Below are 21343 nucleotides of genomic sequence, written 5' to 3'. Positions count from 1 at the left end.
TTGTGTTTTCTGAACCTTGATGTTGTCATGTGATTTTGTTTTCCGTTTTGACAGTGCTGTACTTGTGGCTGGATGATCTCACCCCAGCTTTTCTTCTTCCGTGGGATGGTGATGACGGTGTATGTTTTAAAGAGTTCTCTGATTTCTCTCTCTCTTTCTCTCGTTAAAACTTCTTTTCATAGCCCCAAATAAAAATGCTCATTGCATCTTTCCTTCTGCCTGCCCCATTTTGGAATGAGAACGTAAAGCCTTTGGGTCCCCTAAATGTAACTTACACATTTTATGTTCCAAGCTTTATTGAAGCGTCTGAAGATTGAGCATTCAGCCACTCAGGAGTGTCTTACGATTCTAAGCAGCCAGGAAATCCCAGGGCCTTCTCTTGTACCTTTTCCATGGTGAATAACCTTGTATTCAGTGGAGAAGAGAGGAGACACATCAATTACACAGAACTATTCTTTGGAACACCTGAGTGTCCATTTAGTCATTACTAATAATGTTAAATAATACAAAATGACAACATGCAGGTGCTTTTGAATACTGAGAGACCTGGAATGTAACTTTGGCACAACTTCAAAGCCACAAGTGCTCCAGTTTATGTCTTATTGGAACAAATCACTTCCCCTCAGACTCCCACAAAGCCTCAAAGATGATGACAAAAGCAATATCATTTCCTTCTTGTATGGAGAGAAGAAATAAAGTCAGAGAGCCCCATGTTTCCCGAATGGATGACTAGTCAATATTATATGAGAAGAGCAAAATCCGTCTCCTTAACTGGGCCCCTCATTCGCCATTTATGGGGTTCTCAGTGCTTTGGTATCAGCTCTGGTCACAATGTTTGATAGTGAGAGAGACATACCTATTCATTTTGGGAGAGAAGATATCTCGTAGTATTTCTGATATAGCGCCTTGAATTCTTGAAGGAAAAAAAAATGGTTTATGTCAATACCAGGGCATTGGTGTTATTACTGAAGTTCTAAATCCTAGGGATGACTTAGAAAAGATTTAAAGACCAAAGTCAGTAAGTGGAGGTTTTTTTAAAACACCACAGATGGCTTCCCCTCCCCTGACCTTTTTAAGGGTCATTCCTAAATGAAGCAAACCAACCACATACTGACTGATTCTTATACCCTAATCCCTGTACATTCAGCCTTTCTTAATGAATTAAGGGATGAGGGAAGATGCTACTAGATTATTTTTCTGGAACTGACACATAATTGTTATGTTATGAAACTGATACATAATAGCTTTGTTACCAAGATGTTTTAGCTGTTTGTTTGATGGTTTGTGCCTGTTAGTTTTGTTTGCTTTGGATGGTTTTTCCTTTAATGATTGTTACATTTCAGGTGATCTGACTCTAGCTGTTTAGGGATCTTTCTGAGACTCTCTAGGCTGAACAGGGACAAACTCTTGTGTGTGTCTGGGAGTATAACATAAGTGCCCACGTGCCTGCCAGTCTATCTCAGATGCCCTGCGGTCATAGTGGGGTTTGCGATCAACAAGCCTCTTCAGAATGCCCTGGTTTTCCATGGTGATTCTCACTAGCTCGCGGTTCCTCGTTTCTCTGTTTAAGCTGAAAAACACAAAACCCCGAGATGGGTGAAGAAGAAAATGCTCATCTTAACAAGTGGGGGAGATGAAGTCATGAGATCATAAATGCCAGGCTGTCTAAGTGCAGGGAGTAACCTGTCCTGCTGAGCCCACAGGCCACTGGGGCAGCCTGTTGATCCGCACTGCACTCTGGGAAATGTACACAGCATTTGGAGGTTTATATCAGTGGTCCTCAACCCTGTTGTCCATGAGAAGATTCTACTTCATTGATCTGAGGTGAACCACGCACACTGGCATTTTGTTAAAATTCCCCAAGGATTATAATGTAAAACCAGGATTGAGAACTTCTGGTTGGGGGAAGGTCTCCCTGTGGATAAATCCCTGGCGACAAGTTTTCGGTCACCTCGCTCCTCTCAGCTTTCAACTTATACCAGAATATAGCAGGATATAGGAATGGCATCTTGACCATCTCCTCCCCCTACACCAAATTCTTTCTCTTGCATGTGCTTCTTTTGTATCCTAATCACACTGCATTGTCATTATTTCCATAAATATCTCCCCTACAAGACCTTGAGTTCTTTGAGGTTAGGAAATATACATCTCATTTCATCTCTGTTATTCCTGGTGCCTAGCACATAGTAGTTGCTTAGGAAAGATTTCTGGAACCAATTTTAAGAATATCACATCATAGCCCCAGCCATGGTGCTATGGTCCAGATGTCTGTGTCCCCAAAATTCTTATGTTCAAATCCTAACCACTAAGGTGATGGTTAGGGGGTGCGCCTTTGAGAGATGATTAGGTCACCCTAATGGAATTAGTGTCCTTATGAAAGACGCCTGAGAGAAACCCCTTGCTCCTTCTGCCACATGAGGTTACAGTGAAAAGATGGCTGTCTGTGAAGCAGGCCCTCATCAGATGCCGAATTTACTGGCACCTTGATCTTTGGACTTCCTTGCCTCTAGAACTATGAGAAATAAATTTTTGTTGTTTATAAGCCACCAGTTTATACCATTTTGCTATAACACCCTATAATGGACTAAGACACATGGCCACCATCTTATAAAAGTGGGCAGTGCATTCTTGTGACAAACTGAATAGGACTCTGAAAAGTCTCTTAGATGAAATAAAAGCTCTTTAATGCTAGAGAAAGGTCCCCATTTTTAAAGTTTTCATTCTGTGTAACATGGTCTGTTTGGTTCTCCCTCAAGATAACTTTCCTTAAGTACTCCTCTGGCTTGGGAAAACCTCACACTAAAACCCAAGAGGAAAGTCAATTTTGACTTTTCAAAACTGAAATGAAGACAAAGAACATTACCTCTTGGAAAAATATTCATTCCAGCAATCCACCTTGGCAGGGCCACGATGGGCATTTGCGATTTTCTGACACAGTTGCTTGTTTTCATACTCGATTTTGTTGATTTTCTTTTGTTCACCCTGGTAAGAAACCACACCTCACCGTGGTGACACCATCAGTACACTGCTCCCACACACAATGACTTGGTGTCCCCCTCCTCTGAGATCATGGGAAAGGGGTGCATTGAGGGCCACAGGGGAGACTGGGAGCAGAACTTAAAAGACTGGGACGCTGGGCGCGGTGGCTCACTCCTGTAATCCCAGCACTTTGGGAGGCCGAGGCAGGCGGATCACGAGGTCAGAAGACTAAGACCATCCTGGCCAACATGGTGAAACCCTGTCTCCACTAAAAATACGAAAAATTAGCTGGGTATGGTGGCATGCGCCTGTAATCCCAGCTACTCGGGAGGCTGAGGCAGGAGAAACGCTTGAATCTGGGAGGCGAAGGTTACAGTGAGCTGAAATCATGCCTCTGCACTCCAGCCTGGGTGACAGAGCGAGACTCCGCCTGGGGGGTGGGGGGCGGGAAATACTAGGGGTGACGTGTGTGGGAAGGAGTGTTAACAAATCTTTGAGTAGATGGGTATTTAGAAGGCTCTGAGAAATTGAACCTCTTTAGGAAATGGACTGGAAGTCCATAAAATACATCTGCACATCTGCAAGCAGCGAGAACAAATACCTGTAGTTTGCTCAATTTTAAAATGTGATGTGTGTGCGCCACTGGAGGTTTGGTATCAACAGTAGGCTTCACTAGAGAAGGGGGATAAAAGGGAACAATGTTACATCACAGGAATTCCAGTAGCGGCCTCAGAAAACCAGCACTAGACAGTGTCCTTGACTAATGAACACTTTTGAGTTAGGACCTTAATGCGACTCAGGAAGTTTTGTTTGGTTTAATTTATCAAATGGACATCTCTGGAGACTTTTGAGCAGAAACAAAAGAATAGTGAAAGTAAAATTTACAGAGATAAATATCCTTTTAATCCAATGAAAAAGCCTCTCTTCCAATCCTTTTCCAATATTTTTAGCCTGTCTATTGGCTTCTGAAGTCCTATCCTCTTTCTTTTTTTTTTTTGAGACGGAGTCTGGCTCTGTTGCCCAGGCTGGAGTGCAGTGGCCGGATCTCAGCTCACTGCAAGCCCCGCATCCCGGGTTCAGGCCATTCTCCTGCCTCAGCCTCCCGAGTAGCTGGGACTACAGGCGCCCGCCACCTCGCCCGGCTGATTTTTTTTTTGTATTTTAGTAGAGACGGGGTTTCACCGTGTTAGCCAGGATGGTCTCGATCTCCTGAACTCGTGATCCGCCCGTCTCGGCCTCCCAAAGTGCTGGGATTACAGGCTTGAGCCACCGCGCCCGGCCGTCCTATCCTCTTTCTAACGTACTTTGGCTTTAAAGAGTTGAAGGGAGTATTTCCATCCAGTGAACTCCCTTGTGGAAGATACATTTTGTTATTGGTGCTAATGCCCTCTTGCCCAAATTCAGCAGATAAGGCCATATCATCCCAAAGCTGTGACCTGGTCTGGTTTACTGTCGATCTCTTTATGGGTTACCATTCCCAAATCCCTGATAGCGGTGTCCAGCCCAAAGTGCCCACATACCTATTTGTATTCTATTCTTGTGAGATATGTAGTGGCCAAAGTCCAGTTTCTTTCTGAAGGTTGTGCTTTGCCTGTGATTAGAGACGATAACAGGGTAGGCCAGATAATCCAGGGAATTGTTCATCTTCTCTTCCTAGTCTCACTTCAGAAATGAGGTACCCAGGCTCCTCTGTGAGGTGCCTAGCTGTCCCCATGACAAGCTGTCATAGTTACCCAGTTATGACATCAGGGACAGGTCCCGGGAAGGGAGTAGGAGCAGCGGAGCATGGCTGGCTGCCTCTGGGCTTGTGTTTTTAATGCTAACCTAGGCTCAAGTCAAGGAACTCGAAAGCGTTCTCCCCTGCTTAGAATGCAGATGCTACCAGCCAACACCAGAAGGAAAGGAGTGGTGTGCTGGGAGGGGTGGCCAGGGATGGGGTGGGGTGAGGGGTACAGAAATTCCAGCCTTGGTTACACATCTTGGGCTATCAGCTAAGTAGTCTCCACTGCAATAGCTTGCCTGAAGGTGCAAGACCACAAGTTTTGGGGGAGGAGAAAGTTGACCCTAATGATAATCTGATCCAATTCCTTTTGCAAATGAGGAAACTGAAGACCACAGCAGCAGCAATGTTACTCAAGAACCAAATTAGTGGCAGGGCTGGGCTCAGGATGTGGGGTTCCTGAATTCAAGGCCAAATTTGCTCTTTGCAGGAAGGGAACTGCCAGTCTTTCATGGCAGTAGGGGAGGGCGGCTTTCCTCCAGTACAGACTATCTTTTGTACTTAGTGGGAGTTCAGGAAATGCTGAGTGGCTTATGGTGGGCTGGCATCTGCTCCAGGAAGGGCTGCAGGAGTCTGATTGATCTCCACCCCAGCACAGGGTGTAGTACCCACTGGGTGCTCAACGCATTTGTTGATGAAGGACCAACACTTATTGAGTGCTCGCCATGCAGTGCTGGGTGCCTTCCTTGAATGTCACATTTAACTCTTCCAGCAATCACCTGGGCGCTTGATTCTGTCAAGCGCCCGGGTGATGCCTCCACAGCAGGGAGCCGCTCACGAGCCGAACCCCGCGGTCCCTGTAATCCTGAAAGACTGAAGGAACCTCTAGGTGTACCCCCGCCACAGAAACGTTTATTGGGCCCTGCATTTAATTCAGGGAAGGAAGTTACCGCGCTTCCCAGTTTACAAAGATACACAAAGATACACAAACGGCCTGGACCGGGATGGGGCGAGGATTCCCGAGACTCGAGGGCGGTGGCGTCTCCCCCCGGGGACGCGCCCAGGAGTGGCGCGCTGGGCCCCCGCGTCACGGCGCCCGCGCTCCTCAGCTCCCGGAGCCCTGCGGGCCCGCCCCTGGGGCGGGACTGGGCGGCTCCCGAAGCGAGCCCCCGCCCAGCTGACCCGCCGCTCTCCGCCTCGCTTGCTCCTGCCGGGCGTGCTGGGCCCCGCCGCCGCCATGTCGGGCTCGTTCGAGCTCTCGGTGCAGGATCTCAACGACCTGCTCTCGGACGGCAGCGGCTGCTACAGCCTCCCGAGCCAACCCTGCAACGAGGTCACCCCGCGGATCTACGTGGGCAACGCGTGAGTCCCCCCAGTGAGCCCGGCCCCGCCGTCCCTCTCGGGACGCCCCGCCCACTCGAGGCCGGGGTCGGGGTGTCGCGAGTCTTGGGTTGGGGGAGCCCGGGCGCGATCGCCCCTCCGGGAGCCACAGCGGGGGCTTGGGAGGTGGCTGGAGTCGACGCCTACCCCAGCGCGTGGGGCCAAGGAACTGGAACCCTGCCTGGCCGGGCGCGGCCATTCCCCGTCGCGGGGTGCACGGAGCCCGGGGGGCGCCTGCCCGGATCCTCAGCCGCCACCCCCTTGGGGCTTGGCCTTGGGCGGGGTCGGGGCTACCATGTTCACTTAACAGGTGGCCCTCGGTCGCCCGGCCGGTCTCCTGCCAGCGCGTCATGTGACAGCTGCCTGGTTCTGCAGTGAGGTCACCGCGGAATGTCTGCCTTCGCCGCCATGGCAACGGGCCGACGTCACAATTCGGGCATGGAATTTTCCTGGCCCGGCAGTCCCGGATCAGGGAACCTAAACACCCCAAACGAGCGAGTCCGGGGAGCTGGGCCGGGATTTCCAGGCCCCCACCTTCCAGATGTGGTTTGATTTACAGGAGATTCTAGAACGGTCCACTGATAATACCCCTAAGGACCTGAGCCACTACCTAGAAAAGGCTCTTGACCTTTCACTCCCAGGCTCTGTCACCCTGGCTGGAGGGCGCGATCTCGGCTCACTGCAACCTCTGCCTCCTGGGTTCAAGCAATTCTCCTGCCTCAGCCTCCCGAGTAGCTGGGATTACAGGTGCCCACCACCATGCCTGGCTAATTTTTGTATTTTTAGTAGAGACGGGGTTTCGCCATATTGGTCAGGCTGGTCTCTTGGCCAGGCTGGTCTCAAACTCCTGCCCGCGTCGGCCTCCAAAAGTGCTGGGATTACAGGCGTTAGCCACTGCGCCTGGTGGCTCAAGCCTGTAATCCCAGCACTTTGGGAGGCCGAGGCGGGTGGATCACGAGGTCAGGAGATCGAGACTATCCTGGCTAACATGGTGAAACCCCGTCTCCACTAAAAATACAAAAAACTAGCCGGGTGTGGTGGCGGACGCCTGTAGTCTCAGCTACTTGGGAGGCTGAGGTGGGAGAATGGCGCGAACCCGGGAGGCGGAGCTTGCAGTGAGCCGAGATCAGGCCACTGCACTCCAGCCTGGGAGCACAGCGAGACTCCATCTCAAAAAAAAAAAAAAAAAAAGAATTTTTTTTAAAATTTAAATTTTAAAATTTTTTATAGTAAGAGTGTCTAATCAGCAGGAGAGAACCAGTGTTAGAATTCTGAGATGTGAAATAGGAGCCACAAGAAAGAATAGATTAGCATGCCTGTACAACCTTGGAAAGGCTCAGGTTGGATTTTCATGAGACTCTGAGGACCCAGTTACCAAAATCCTAAGCTCCATGGCTCAGCCCAAGGATGGCATGTTGAAAATTCAAAACTAACCCTCCTCCCATTTTACAGAGGAGGAAATGGTGGCTCAGAGTGTGTGAGGGACTACAAGGACAGGGTCAATGTCTTGTTCATGTATGTATTTCCTGACCTCTGCTAGGACCTGCTGTTCAGCCTGCCAAGGACTGCCACAGAAATGGGGTTCATCGTGGAACTAGAAGGGGTCCATCAGGCCCTAGCCTCATGGGGACAGTTCTCATCCATTCCATCATTCATTCACCAGTCTGAGTGCCTACTTTATGTCAGGCACTGTACAATGTTCATTCATAGTAGAGATAGTAATAATGATAATGGTAAATTTTTTGAATATTGTATTATTAATAGTATTAGAGGCCTGGCGCGGTGGCTCACACCTGTGATCCCAGCACTTTGGGAGGCTGAGGCAGGCGGATCACCTGAGGTCAGCAGTTCAAGACCAGCCTGACCAACATGGTGAAACCCTGTCTCTACTGAAAATACAAAAATTAGCTGGGCGTGGTGGCCGACGCCTGTAATCCCAGCTACTTGGGAGGCTGAGGCAGGAGAATCGTTTGAACCCGGGAGGTGAGGTTGCAGTGAGCCGAGATCGTGCCATTGCACTCCAGCTGGGCAACAAGAGTGAAACTCCATCTAAAAAAAAAAAAGTATTAGAGAAGGGAGATGAATGGGAGTGACTCTTCAAAGGATTTTTTTCTATCAGCCACTGCTTTACAGTCTTGTGCAGTGTCCTAAGCAGGAATAAACAGAGTCCCACAGTGTCAGCCAAAGGCTTCAGGAATTGCAAAGCTCTAGAGACACCCTTCCTCTTGCCCCAAGCAGCAAGCAGGCCTTGTTAGCCTCAGGAACGCCGCTTGCTTGGGCAGCTTGGCCATTCAGCTGTCATCACTTCCCAAGTGGAAACCAAGGTTGTGCACGTCTGGTGTAGCCAGAGTGGCAATTGCTGATGGCCCCTGTAGAAAATACATCCCTTGCCCTCTAAGCACATCTGACTTTGACTTGGCCAGGGGTGTGGAGGTTCCTCAACAGGAAGGATCAGTGAGCACCAAGCACCAAGAGGACTTGGGCTCCATCCCCTTAACAAAATCAGGGCTGCAGCCATGTCCTCACAAGGCAGAGACAGAGCCTGTGTGAGCCACATTTGCCAGGCCTTGGGGGTTTTGCAGCAGATGTGGGCATGAGAGGCAGAGTGAGGTGTAAGATAGAGCAGGGCTGGATGTCGGGAGAAAGGAGATCTTCCCCCAGCTCTGCCACCGGCAGCACATGGGGCCTGTGCTCATCCCTCTGCTCATCCTGTTGGCCCTGAGTTCAAGCTCTGTTAAGCGGGGATATTGCCATCCTTGTTCCTCACAGGGCTGCTCGCAGTGAGCAAACAAGATCACATAGGAGGTGACATTTTATAAAGTATAAACTGCCATTTGGGCTGGGATGTTTTGTGAGATGAAATAAAAGGGCCTTTTCACCATTCAAACCAATTATGATTTTTATTTTTATTTTATTTTATTTTATTTTATTTTATTTTTCAAGACAGAGTCTTACTCTGTCACCCAGGCTAGAGTGCAATAGCATAATCTCGGCTCACTGCAACCTCCAACTCCCGGGTTCAAGTGATTCTCTTGTCTCAGCCTCCCGAATAGCTGGGATTACAGGCCTGTACCACCACACCTGGCTAATTTGTGTATTTTTAGTAGAAACGGGGTTTCACCATGTTGGCCAGGCTGGTCCCGAACTCCCGACCTCAGGTGATCCACATGCCTCGGCCTCCCAGAGTGCTGGGATTACAAGTGTGAGCCACTGCACCCGGCCTTAGATCAATTATTTTGTAACCTCCCATAGTTCTGTTGGGGCCACTTACTCCCCAAGTACTAAATCACCCAAAAGAGCTTTGGAAATGTAGCTAGTGGAAGGTGGTAGGTAGGATCCCTCTAGGGGGCAGGGAGGGGGCTGCCTGGCACATGACAAATTTATTTTTCTACACTCATTGACCACTTATTTATTCAGCACCTACTATGTGGCAGGTACTATAGCAGGTGGTGGGGAAACAGACTTAAAGCAGACATGGTTCCTCTCTCAAGGAGCTCAAAGCCTGGATGTCTAAACACAGAAGCACAATCAAGCATTAGAATCATAGTGCTCACTACCATGTCCGGCTCTGTCAACGGAATAGCCCATTTAATACTCAAAACAACCTCAGGGAGAAGGCACTGTTATCCCCATTTTACAGAGAGGGAAACTGAGGCACAGAAAGGTTAAATGGCTTCTTAAGGTTGCCTGGCTAGTACCTGGGCTGGGTGCAGACCCAGTTAGTCTGGTTCCAGAGCCCATTTGTAACCAGTTGGCTATGTACACCCCCACCACAGCTTAGGGAGCATGGGGCCAAATGGAATGGAGGGGAGACAAGCACTGCAGAGGGTGTGAAAGATGAGAGGGCGCATTTCTCCAGAAAAGGTGGGAAAGAGCATTCCAGAGGGAACAGCATGGCTATGAAACCACCAGTCTATTTGGGGAAGCTGCTGGCAATTCGATATGGCCAGAGTCAGGGAGGAGGTCATAAGTTGAAGCAGGAGAAGCCGGCAGGGGCCAGAGCATGGAGGGGTTCCTTGCTTTGCCAAGAGGTTTAAATCCTCCTTCATCTTCCTCCCCCTGGGGCTGCCATTTGGTTGGTTAATCATCCCCACCATTGTCTCCCGTCCAGGTCTGTGGCTCAGGATATCCCCAAGCTGCAGAAACTAGGCATCACCCATGTTCTGAACGCGGCTGAGGGCAGGTCCTTCATGCACGTCAACACCAATGCCAACTTCTACAAGGACTCCGGCATCACATACCTGGGCATCAAGGCCAACGACACACAGGAGTTCAACCTCAGCGCTTACTTTGAAAGGGCTGCTGACTTCATCGACCAGGCTTTGGCTCAAAAGAATGGTAAGGGACCTCCCGCCAGGAAAAGATGGGAGGCAGCTTTGACTAGACTATCCCTCTGGAAAACAGGCCCACAACAGGTCTCTTCTTGGAAACCTCCTTGTTTCCCATCTTCTGGGGTGAATGACAGAGCTGTAGGTCTCTCTCTGCTCACCTGGCTGCCTGTCAAGTGGCCCCATGTGTCACAGGATGTGCACCTCATTCACACTGTGGCAGCCCCAGGGTCCTTGCATTTGATTGCACTTTGGCTGGAGGTTGGTTTCCAGTTGCTTACACATCCCCCATTCAAACAGCTGTAACGATGAGGAAGACGTGTTCATGTGTTCATGTGCATGGCAGGAAGTCCTGAGGTGAAGGAGCATGGGGGCTGGTTGATTCAGCAGTTCCGTGGTGGCATCTGGACCAGGCCCTTTCCCTTTCTCTCTTCTGCCACCTCAGTGTTGGGTGCTCCCGTCGTGGTCCCAAGATGGGATCCAGTCACCACAGCCAAGCAGGACAAAGTACAGCAGATGAGGCACTGCAGCTATCTCTTCCCACCTTTTCTCTTTCTCTCTCTCTCTCTCTTTTTTTTTCTGAGACGGAGTCACACTCTTGTTGCACAGGCTGGAGTGCAATGGCGCGATCTCGGCTCACCGCAACCTCCACCTCCTGGGTTCAACCTCCTGCCTCAGCCTCTTGAGTAGCTGGGATTACAGGCATGTGCCACCACGCCCGGCTAATTTTGTATTTGTAGTAGAGATGGGGTTTCACCATGTTGATCAGGCTGGTCTCGAACTCCTGACCTCAGATGATCCGCCCACCTCGGCCTCCCAAAGTGCTGGGACTACAGGCATAAGCCACCGCACCCAGCCACTCTCTCTTTTTTAAAGAGACAAGGTCTTGCTATGTTTTCTAGACTGGTCTCCAACTCCTGGCCTCAAGCAATCCTCTCACCTCAGCCTCCTGAATAGCTGGGACTACAAGCCCGTGCCACCATGCCTGGTCTCTCTCTTTTTTTAAGAACAAGTAAAACATTTCCCAGAAATTCCCCTCACATCTCATTGGCTAGAGATTCATGTGACTGCCTGGCAAGGGGAAAAGGGGTAGCTGTGGTCGGCTTAGGTTGGCAGTCAGCAAACCACAGCCCCCCCAGCCAAATCTTCCAGCCACTTAAAAAACACTTCCTGCAGCCCCCAAAGATAAGGTAAGACTGAAGGAGAACTACCAAGGTGCTGGCAGTCACCAAGGCGTTACAGCAAGAAACCCTAGAAGGCCACAAAGCAGACATCAGCTGAGCAGGCTGGGCCACTCACCCTTTCTCCCTTTCTGCTTTTAGCTATTTCTCTCAGCTCCTCCCTTAGCCTCTTCCTCCCTCCCCACCCCAAACCCTCCCAGCGGAGGAGACCCCCATGAGGTGTGATCAGCCTTGGCTCTACTACTCTGATGATTCTTGGGCCCAGCAGCCTCACCGTCTGAATTATTTCCAGTAAACACAATTTTCTAGACCACTGGACAGTGCACGCTCAGGGCTCAGAGAGAAGCTTTACTGTGGGAGTATCTGCAGACTTTACTGACAGGCCCCTCATGGTCCTTCCCGGTCACTGTCACCCCCCACCCTGCCCACGCCCTCCACTCCAGCTGTACTGAGCTCCTCACCCTGTGTAGACATAGGCTGGGTGAAGGGGAAGGATTTTGTTGTTCTCATGTAATATCAATTGGTCATTCATTCAGGGAATTTCAAGCTCTCTGACTTTGTTTCCTCTTCCCAAAACCTAGGAACATTCTCTTTTTTTGACCTCCTGTCTCAGTCCAGGTGTGCTGGGTCTTCAGTCTGAAAAGTTCTCTCTGCCTCTCCCTACCCGGTCCTCTGGCAAAGTCCACCTCGTCCTTGGCATGGTGTCCTCTCTTCCATGAAGCCTGCCCTCAGGCTGGGTCCACTTTGTTCCTTGTCCATCTCCTTAGCACATAGTAGGTACACCACAAATGATTAATGAGCAAGTGATGAAGAATTCCATGGGCTCTAATGCCAAGTATAAATGCTTTCAAGAATGAGTGGCTAAGTGAGTCAACAGAAACATGCTGGCCTCCGACAGGGAGTGGGGTCCAGGGACCCATCACTGAGAGCTAGGTGGGATGGCTGAGGATGCTCAAGAGGGAGCAGTCACTTCCAGCTGGGAAAACCAAGGGAGGCTTCATGGAGAAGGTGGCATCTGGGCTGGGCTTAGAGGAATGGGAGGTTGAACTGGCCCCTTTCCCAGTAGGCTCTGTGTGCACTGGGCATGCAAAGTATATTCTAGATGGTGAGGTGGCTGCTCTGCAGAGGGTCTCATTCCTAGGGTGGGGCAGGGGAAGCCCCATTCTGAATATTTTGGGCATACAGGCCAGAGGGTGAATGGGCAAGAAAGTGGAGGACTCCTGCTTCCTGATTTGGAAGGCATTGAGAAAACAGAGTGGTGTTTTGCAGGTAGGGTGATGGGAGCAGAAGGGACTCTGTTGGACTCTGGGCTAGCAGATTCCTTGCCAAACAATGCCCTTATAGAGGTGTTAGTAGGTAATAATTCACTCAGCTAGTCAGGAAATATTTATTGAGAGCACAAGGTGTATGCTAGAGATTGTAACACATCCAAAAATCAATGCCCCACATTTCTTGCCTTTGTTTTTTTTTTTTTTTTTTGAGATGGGGGAGTCTGGCTCTCGCCATCACCCAGGCTGGAGTGCAGTGAGCAATCTAAGCTCACTGCAGCCTCCACTCCCAGGTTCAAGTGATTCTCCTGCCTCAGCCTCTCCTAGGTAACGCTGGGATTACAGGCATTATTGGCTACACTTGCGCCCAGCTAATTTTGTATTTTTAGTAGAGACAGGGTTTTGCCTTGACCAACCAGGATGATCTCGAACCTCCTGACCTCAGGTGATCCCTGAAACCCCAGTACTGGAATAATGGCTCCTACAATGCAACCATTTTCACTTTCCAAGGGAATTTGTCCTACTCTGGGAGAGAATCCAGTCTACATGTGCTTGTGACAGGGACAGGGCTGAAAACTGCTGAGGGTGTACCAGGTGCCACCAGAGGATGCCCAGTATTGGGTAACATTTATTGAGTGCTCATGGATGCCAGGTGCTAACCTAGAGGATTCATGTGTCATCTCCTTTAATCTTCTAACCACCTTGTGTGATGGGTACTATTGGCCAGATAAGAAAACTGAGGCACCTTGAGGTAGGTAGATCATCAGTTAATAACCAGTGTATTGGTCAGGATTCTCTAGAAAAAACAGGACCAATAGAATATACAGTGGTCCTCCGCATCTATGTATGGGAACTGGTCTGGGTGCTGTGGCTTTACAGGTTACCTTGTGCCATACGTGTGAAACAAGGGCCTTCTGATGGCCAACCCACCCTTAATGCTGGCCAGTCTATTTTACACAAAGTTTTAAGTTTTCCTGGCGTCAGAGTACTCCATAGTCTCCCTTAAATCCTGTCTTGAAAATTTTCAACATAGTTCCTAGTAGGGTGGGCTTATTTGTGCCTGACCCATGCTTCTTCGAGACAAAACACCACGCTTACACCACACACACACCACAAAACAAAGAACAGGTAAAAGGGCACACACACACTTTTGCAGTGTATGTGCACAGTGTATGTGGGTTCCACATCTGTGGATTCAACCAACCGCAGACTGAAAATATTAAAAACAACATAAAAAAATGTTATGTCTGTACTGAACATGTACAGACTTTTTTTCTTGTTATTCTCTAGATGGTATAGTCTAATAACTGTTTACATTGTCTTGGGTATCATAAGTCATCTGGAGATGATTTAAAGTATAGGGGAGGATGTGCAGAGGTTATTTGCATATATGATGTCATTTTATAATCAGGGACTTGAGCATCTGTGGATTTGGGTATCTGCAGGAGGTCCTGGAACCAATCTCCCCTGTGGATATTGACAGATGGTGTCTATTTTTTATATATATATATATACACACACACACACACACACTATATTAAAATATGTTATATATATTTTTAATAAAAATAAACCTGTATATAAATACATAATATATAATATATATTATAAATATATAAATACATAATTATATGTAATCTATTTTACATAATTATGTTTTAAATTTAAATTTAATTGTATATAATATTAATATATTTTATATAATATAAATATATAATTATATTAAACATATTATTTTATTTAATATAATTATATCTAATATATGCTATAATTTTATCATTCATAATTTTATATAATATATAATTATATAATTATATTATATAGTTATGTGTTATATATTTACATATAAGATATATGTTATATGTAGTCTCTATATATTACATATATTTATATAATATATAGTTTATATGTATATTAATATATATTTTTTTAAGACAGAGTCTTGCTCTGTCACCCAGGCTGGAATGTAGTGGCGCAATCTTGGCTCACTGCAGCCTTGACCTCCCAGGCTCAAGGGATCCTCCTGCCTTGGCCTCCAGGTAGCTGGGACTACAAGCATGCGTCACCACCCCTGGCTATTTCTTTTTTTTTTTTTTTTTTTGAGAGAGGGCATCTTACTATGTTGACCAGGTTTGTCTTGAACTCCTGGCCTCAAGTGATTCTCCAGCCTCTGCCTCCCAAAGCATTGGGATTACAGGTGTGAGCCACCGCACCTGGCCATATATTATTTTATGTATATTTATTATATTGATTTGTATATACATATATGATTTATTTTAAGGGATTGACTCATGTGCTTCTCAGAGCTGGGAAGTCTGAAGTGAGGCAAGCTAGCAGGCTGGAAAGTTTGGCAGGATTTCTGTGTAACAGTCGAGGTGTAATATGTCTTCTCCAGGAAACCTCAATCTTTGTCCATTAGGTCTTCAACTGTTTTGATGAGGCCCACCCACATTATCAAGGGTGGTCCCCTTTTACTTAAAGTCAACTGTCTGTAGATGCTAATTACAGCTACAGAATACCTTCACAGCAATATCTAGATGAGTGTTTGATCAATGACTGGGCATTGTGCATTAGCCAAATGGATGCATTTAACCATTACAATCAGTCAGTCAAATTTAAACCTGGGTTCATATGGCTTCAACAATGTGGGGTTTTTTTCTTTTTTCTTTTTTTTGAGACGGAGTCTCACTCTGTTGCCCAGGCTGGAGTGCAGTGGTGCAATCTCGGCTCACCTCAACCTCCACCTCCCGGGTTAAAGCAATTCTCCTGCCTCAGCCTCCCAAGTAGCTGGGACTACAGGCGCATGCTGCCATGCCTGGCCAATTTTTTGTATTTCAGTAAAGATGGGGTTTCACCGTGTTGCCTAGGCTGGTCGTGAACTCCTGAGTTCAGGCAATCCGCCTGCCTCAGCCTCCCAAAGTGTTGGGATTACAGGTGTGAGCCACCACGCCTGGGCTTTTTTTTTTTTTTTTTTTGAGACGGAGTCTCGCCCTGTCACCCAGGCTGGAGTGCAATGGCTCAATCTGAGTTCACTGCAACCTCCGCCTCCTGGGTTCAAGCAATTATCCTGCCTCATCCTTCCGAGTAGCTGGGATTACAGGCGCACGCCACCATGCCTGGCTAATTTTTTTGTATCTTTAGTAGAGATGGGGTTTCACTATGTTGGCCAGGTTGGTCTCGAACTCCTGACCTCGTGATCCACTTGCCTCGGCCTCCCAAAGTGCTGGGATTACAGGCATAAGCCACCGCACCCGGCCCCTTGCAGGCTTCTGACAGCACAGATGGGTTTCACCCACTTTCCTACTCTGTGGGATTGTCCACCTCATATCTGTGTGCTGCCTCCATGTTGCTTCTGCTAAGTGGTGGGCTGGTCATTCTTTGTATTTATCCTTTCTACTGTGGATGGGCCTTTGGGGGTTTCTAGCTGGGGTCCATGATGTACAGTGCTGCCTATGAATATTGTGACCCATGTTCGTGAAAGTGAATGCATATCTCTATTGGACCTGGGCCTGGGAGTGGGATTGCTGGGCCAGAGGGGATGCACGTGTTCAGTTTGAGGAGATGCCGCCTTGCCACACAACTTTCCAAAGTGGTTGTTCCAATTCACACCCCACCTCCCCCAGCCATGCAGAAGAGTTCCAGTTGCCCCGTATCTTCACCAGCACTTTGGGTTTTCCATCCTTTTCATTTTAGCCATTCTGGCGGGCACACAGTGGCGTGACATTGTGGTTTTAAGTGGCACGTCACGGAAGAGTCTTGACCGATGCCATGGTGTGATGGGACGCCCCCAGCTCACCGCGTCTCCCCTGTTTCTTACAGGCCGGGTGCTCGTCCACTGCCGGGAAGGTTACAGCCGCTCTCCAACGCTAGTTATTGCCTACCTCATGATGCGGCAGAAGATGGATGTCAAGTCTGCCCTGAGCATCGTGAGGCAGAACCGTGAGATTGGCCCCAACGATGGCTTCCTGGCCCAGCTGTGCCAGCTCAATGACAGACTAGCCAAGGAGGGGAAGTTGAAACCCTAGGGCATCCCCGCTGCCTCTGCTTAGAGGTCTGCGGGGGAGGCCGTGGGCAACGATGTCCCGAGCTGCCATGTTTAGGAAACACACTGTACCCTGCTCCCAACATCACAAGGCACTTGTCTACAAGTCTGTCTCAACACAGTCCTGGGCCACTTTCCCCACCCTGGGGAGTACACAAAGAAGCTTGCCAAGGGGGGCGTCCTCGCTCCCCAGTTGTCCTGTTTCTGTAACTTTCGATGTCTTTTCCCTAGGATGGGGGCTCAGAGGGGGAAGGCCTGTGGCCTGCATGCTTCCCGATGGCCCAGGGCAGGAGGTGTGTGGAAGCGTAAGGCCTAGGATGCTCATAGAGGTCCCTCATGATCTCCCTTCCCCTACTCCCAAATCCTCTCTTGAGTGGGGACCTCAACACCTTGAGCTCTAGTAAAGGAACTATGCAAATGCAGGCCACTCTCCCCGCCACATCTGTGCCCCCCACTGTCCCCACAGCCTTCCACACCCTGTACATAGGCAGAGCTCTCACGTCTTGAGGTCCGGAGCTGGGGCAGGGGTGTCTGTCAGTCATTAGTGGATGGAGATTCCCATAGCAAGGCTGCACTGAATGATTTCCTTAGGAAGAATGGTCCCTACACAAAGAGGCCTTGTGTGGGCAAACCTGGAGAACCCTCCTAAATCCATAGAGTTTTCAAAATGTGAATCTTTGGAAGCCTTGAGTTCAGAATCTGCTGCTCTGGAATATTTCGCTTTGACCTTATCTCAGTCACTTCATTTTTGAGAAGAGCGATGCCTTGGGCATGCTTTCTTTTTTTTTTTTTTTTTTTTTTCTCTTTTAGAAAACAGGGTGTTGAAGTCCAACCTATTTAAAAACCCCACCATTTGGAGAATTACAAGGGTTTTGTCCTGATTACAGCGCTGGCAAGCCCAAGCCACTCGTGCTAACTGCTTTTTGTCTCGGTTGCTATTCCAAGAACAGAAGGAGGAAGTTGGCCAATTACAGCGTGTGTGCATGGGTGTGTGGGGGGTGCCTCTCAGAAATGCGGCCAGAAGACAGCAGGGAAGTGAAAAGTCCCAGGCACACACCCTACCCATTGCAGGTGGCTCTTAGAGCTCTCTGGTGCCAGCATGGGATTCCTGAAGTGACTCAGCCAGGCAGACACAAGACATGGCGGAGTATCCAAATGGATCCTTTACTGGTGGTAGAGCAAAAAAACCCAAACACAGTCAGCCTTTCAAAAGACTTTCTAAGGATGATATTGGAATGCACATGTGTATGCACATTTGCCAGAATATAAGAGTTTTGTTTTAAACACAGTCTTGTTAGGATTTTACATTATTGTTATTATGGAAAGTGATTGTGATGCTATTTATCTTCAGGGTCACTCTGGGCAAAGAGAAGGTCCTCAGCCATGCCCCCAGCACCTTGCACATAGTTGTCTGATAAAAGTTTAAGAAATTAAACGCTTTTTGAGCACCAAATATACATAGGGCATTGTTCTGGTGGGTGTTTCACACTCCCAGAAGCCTGAATTCATGGTAGGATCACTTGCAAGGCCTTGTGAAGGAATCTTACCTAAAATGAAATATCAGGGACTTTTGTTGACTATTTACAACTCAGTTTTACATTTAAATTCAGGCAGTGTTAATATGCCAAGGTGGGGAATGTGCCTTTTTCAGAGTTGGCCAGGAGCTCCTGGCTGGGACACGGAGAAGCAGGTGTGATGTAAGGCCTCACTCCCGGCTATGAAGGTCTCTGATCACACAGGAGCAGTCCTGCCCAGCCTGGTCATTTGCTGTCCACTTTTCTCTGTGACCACAGCAGCCCTGAACAACTAGGATGTGTCTTCTTCTCCAGATAGTGAAAAAGGTGTCCAGATAAACCCACCTAAGTGAAATGGCCACCCTCTAAACTGGGTACCTCACTGCACAGCTTCCAGGTAGCCTTCCAACTTAATCTAACTTGAGCCTCACAATAACCCTGTAAAGTTAGTAGAGTTTGTTCTTGTATTGTGGCCTTTATTAAAAAAGGAATTGAGGTTCAGAATGATTAAGGGCATGGCCCCCAGGGTTGTCCAGCTCTATAAGGTGGAGCTGGGTAAGATTTTGGGTTTGCTGCTCCCTGAAGCTGGATTCTTTCATATGATACTCTTTTGCAAGAAAAGGGCTCCCTGGGATTTCCAGGTGTACTGCACATGCCCTTGATCCAGCCCCGGAGAAGCAAGTAAAAAGGGTGGGTCCCTCATAGGCTAGAACGTGCAGCTCTTTCTCCAGGTGGGATGTAGTACCCCTAAGTAGAGCTTTCTGCTCTGCTCCTGGAAGAGGCTAGGGAGCTGGGGCTGGGGCTCCCCTCCCATGCCCAGGAAGTGGTCACCCCATGGGACAGGCACAGCTACTTACGTGAACACAGCAGGTTGGTGTGGCTGGCTAACTAGGACCTCTCAAAAGCCTCTGTGGGGGCATGAGGGAGAAAAGGCCACTGGGAGAATTACTGCCTTTACTTTGGAACTACTTTTATGCTGATAACTTGGGATTTCTTGATAGTCCTTCACCCCCAAAACCCCGTATTTACTTAACGAGATTTAGCTCCTAGTTCTTCAAGTAAAATAAAAGTCTCTTGTGTAAGAGCCAACACATGCCCAGTTGTGGATGGGAGCTGTTCCTGGACAGCCTTCTACCGCCTGGGAAGTGTTGGAACAGGAACTCAGGGTGCCCTTACCCCCTCCCCAGACCTGATCCCTTTCTTTGACAGACGGAGCACCATCCAGGCAAAATTAGAGCGCCAAATGGTTTTCTCAATCTTAAAGCAGTATACCGTTCCACAGGCTGGTCTGTGTCCCTGCCACTCTGAGTTATCCAGAAACCACCACCTACAAATGAGGGGACTCATCTAGAAGACCTCTAAGGTCCCTTTTGGCTCTGAGGGGTCTCTAATAATCCCCACTTGGAATTAAGCACCGCAAGGAAATTATGGGTATGTGAGTCATAATGTGATGGCCAGCAGGTGGCGCTGCCTTCCACCCATGGTGATGGATGGTTCGGAAAGGGAATGTTGGGGCCTTTTGTGCCACAAGTTAAGATGCTACTGTTTTAATAAAAATAAATAAAGCACTGATCTTCAATATGAAGACATGAGCTTTTCTCGCAGGAAATTTTCTTTTTCACAGAACTGGTGTCAGGAATCACTGAAGGGCTAACAGTGATGGTCCTTCCAAGTCAAGGTTTTAACCTGATTGGAAATAGAAGACATTTCAGATTGAGAGAACAGATTGGTTGGAAGCTTAAATTTTGTTGCCTCTTAACTCCGCCAGATTTTAGGGTAATTTGATTGTGAAAGAGTGAATTTTCTGGACAGAAAAGGGAGAGCTACCAAATTGTTTTTTTCTTTTTTAAAGGAAGTTTAATGTCCATTGTATCACAAATCAGTGTTAAAACACCAAAACTGTAGCCAAAATAAATGTCTTACATTACAAAGGTATTGTTTTTTTTTTTTTTTTTTTTTTTGGTCCTTCTTATCACAGTTGATTTTCTTTTATGTTTTTATGCTTAGCTTTTTTCGTGAGGGCTTAGCTTTTATATTTGCTTTTTCTAACTTTTTAAAAATAATCATCTTTAAAACATAGCTGTTCTGAGCTAGTTATAGGTTCCATGATGGTCCTGTTTATGCAGTAGATATTGATGAACATCTTTCCAGTACCAGAAATGTTCTGTTAGGAATATTCTTAGGTAGAATGGCCCACCTGGATGAAGGAGGTAAGATTTGTACTCCTAAGACAGTAGGGGACTAGGGTGTTCATCTCAAGGTAGCCTCACGTGATGACTGGGTGGCATTTTGGGATTTGAGTGATCCTGCAAATGAACAGTCCCTAAACATATCCCCTTCCCCCAGATGCCTTAAATTCCACTATTGGTGTTATGTTCCTTTGAATAAAAAACCTTAGAGAAAGTGGGTGCCTTTTCTCCCAGACAGAAGTCTGGGCAGAGAAAGCCCCTTGAGGTTCCTGTTGCCTCTATCATATGAAGCAATTGGACTCGTTCACTATTTGTCAAACCTCTGACAACATAATCTTTATGGTTCTACACAAAATCTAGAGGCAGAGCACTAAAATATAAAACAGGTAAAAGTGTTTTTAAGTATAATTTTAAAAATTTTTCGTTAAAAATAATATGATATGTATATAGTAATACACTTAAACAATGCAAAAGGCTTATGTGGAAAAGTGAGTCACTTGCTCCTTCAATTTCTCTCCCCATAAGCATATCCTTACAGGAAAATCTCAAGCATATATAAGCACACACATGTGCACACATGTGTATATACAGAGATATCTCTGCTTTGTTGTTTGTTTTGCTTAGCTTACATTTTAGTTATTGTTTTTATCGTTCTACCCCATTCATCTTAACAGCTACATGGCCTCCATTGTGTATGGATGTGCAAATAAAGACAAGGTGATTTGGACATCCCTCAATGCAG

The 21343-nt window shown here is 47.6% G+C and overlaps 2 protein-coding genes across 2 annotated transcripts; one reads left to right on the top strand and one right to left on the bottom strand.

Annotated features, from left to right (window-relative positions):
* Nucleotides 1-278: 278 nt before the first annotated feature.
* On the bottom strand, nucleotides 279-4684 carry CFAP97D1 (CFAP97 domain containing 1). The gene is made up of 6 exons (XM_031657116.1): nucleotides 4500-4684; nucleotides 3581-3651; nucleotides 2864-2982; nucleotides 1447-1570; nucleotides 855-913; nucleotides 279-402 (listed from the first exon to the last, which is right to left on the bottom strand). Exons 1-5 carry the CDS (start codon nucleotides 4621-4623, stop codon nucleotides 857-859), a joined length of 495 nt encoding a protein of 164 aa, XP_031512976.1. The 5' UTR covers nucleotides 4624-4684; the 3' UTR covers nucleotides 279-402; nucleotides 855-856.
* A 1130-nt stretch (nucleotides 4685-5814) lies between these two features.
* DUSP3 (dual specificity phosphatase 3) lies at nucleotides 5815-20343 on the top strand. Its single transcript, XM_003911510.4, has 3 exons — nucleotides 5815-6061; nucleotides 10191-10417; nucleotides 16676-20343. The coding sequence occupies exons 1-3, from the start codon at nucleotides 5937-5939 to the stop codon at nucleotides 16879-16881; spliced, it is 558 nt and encodes a 185-aa protein (XP_003911559.1). The 5' UTR covers nucleotides 5815-5936; the 3' UTR covers nucleotides 16882-20343.
* The last annotated feature ends 1000 nt before the right edge of the window (nucleotides 20344-21343 follow it).

The sequence above is a fragment of the Papio anubis genome, chromosome 17, assembly GCF_008728515.1.
Source record: "Papio anubis isolate 15944 chromosome 17, Panubis1.0, whole genome shotgun sequence".
NCBI lineage: Eukaryota > Metazoa > Chordata > Mammalia > Primates > Cercopithecidae > Papio > Papio anubis.
This window is presented reverse-complemented; position numbering and strand designations above follow the sequence as displayed.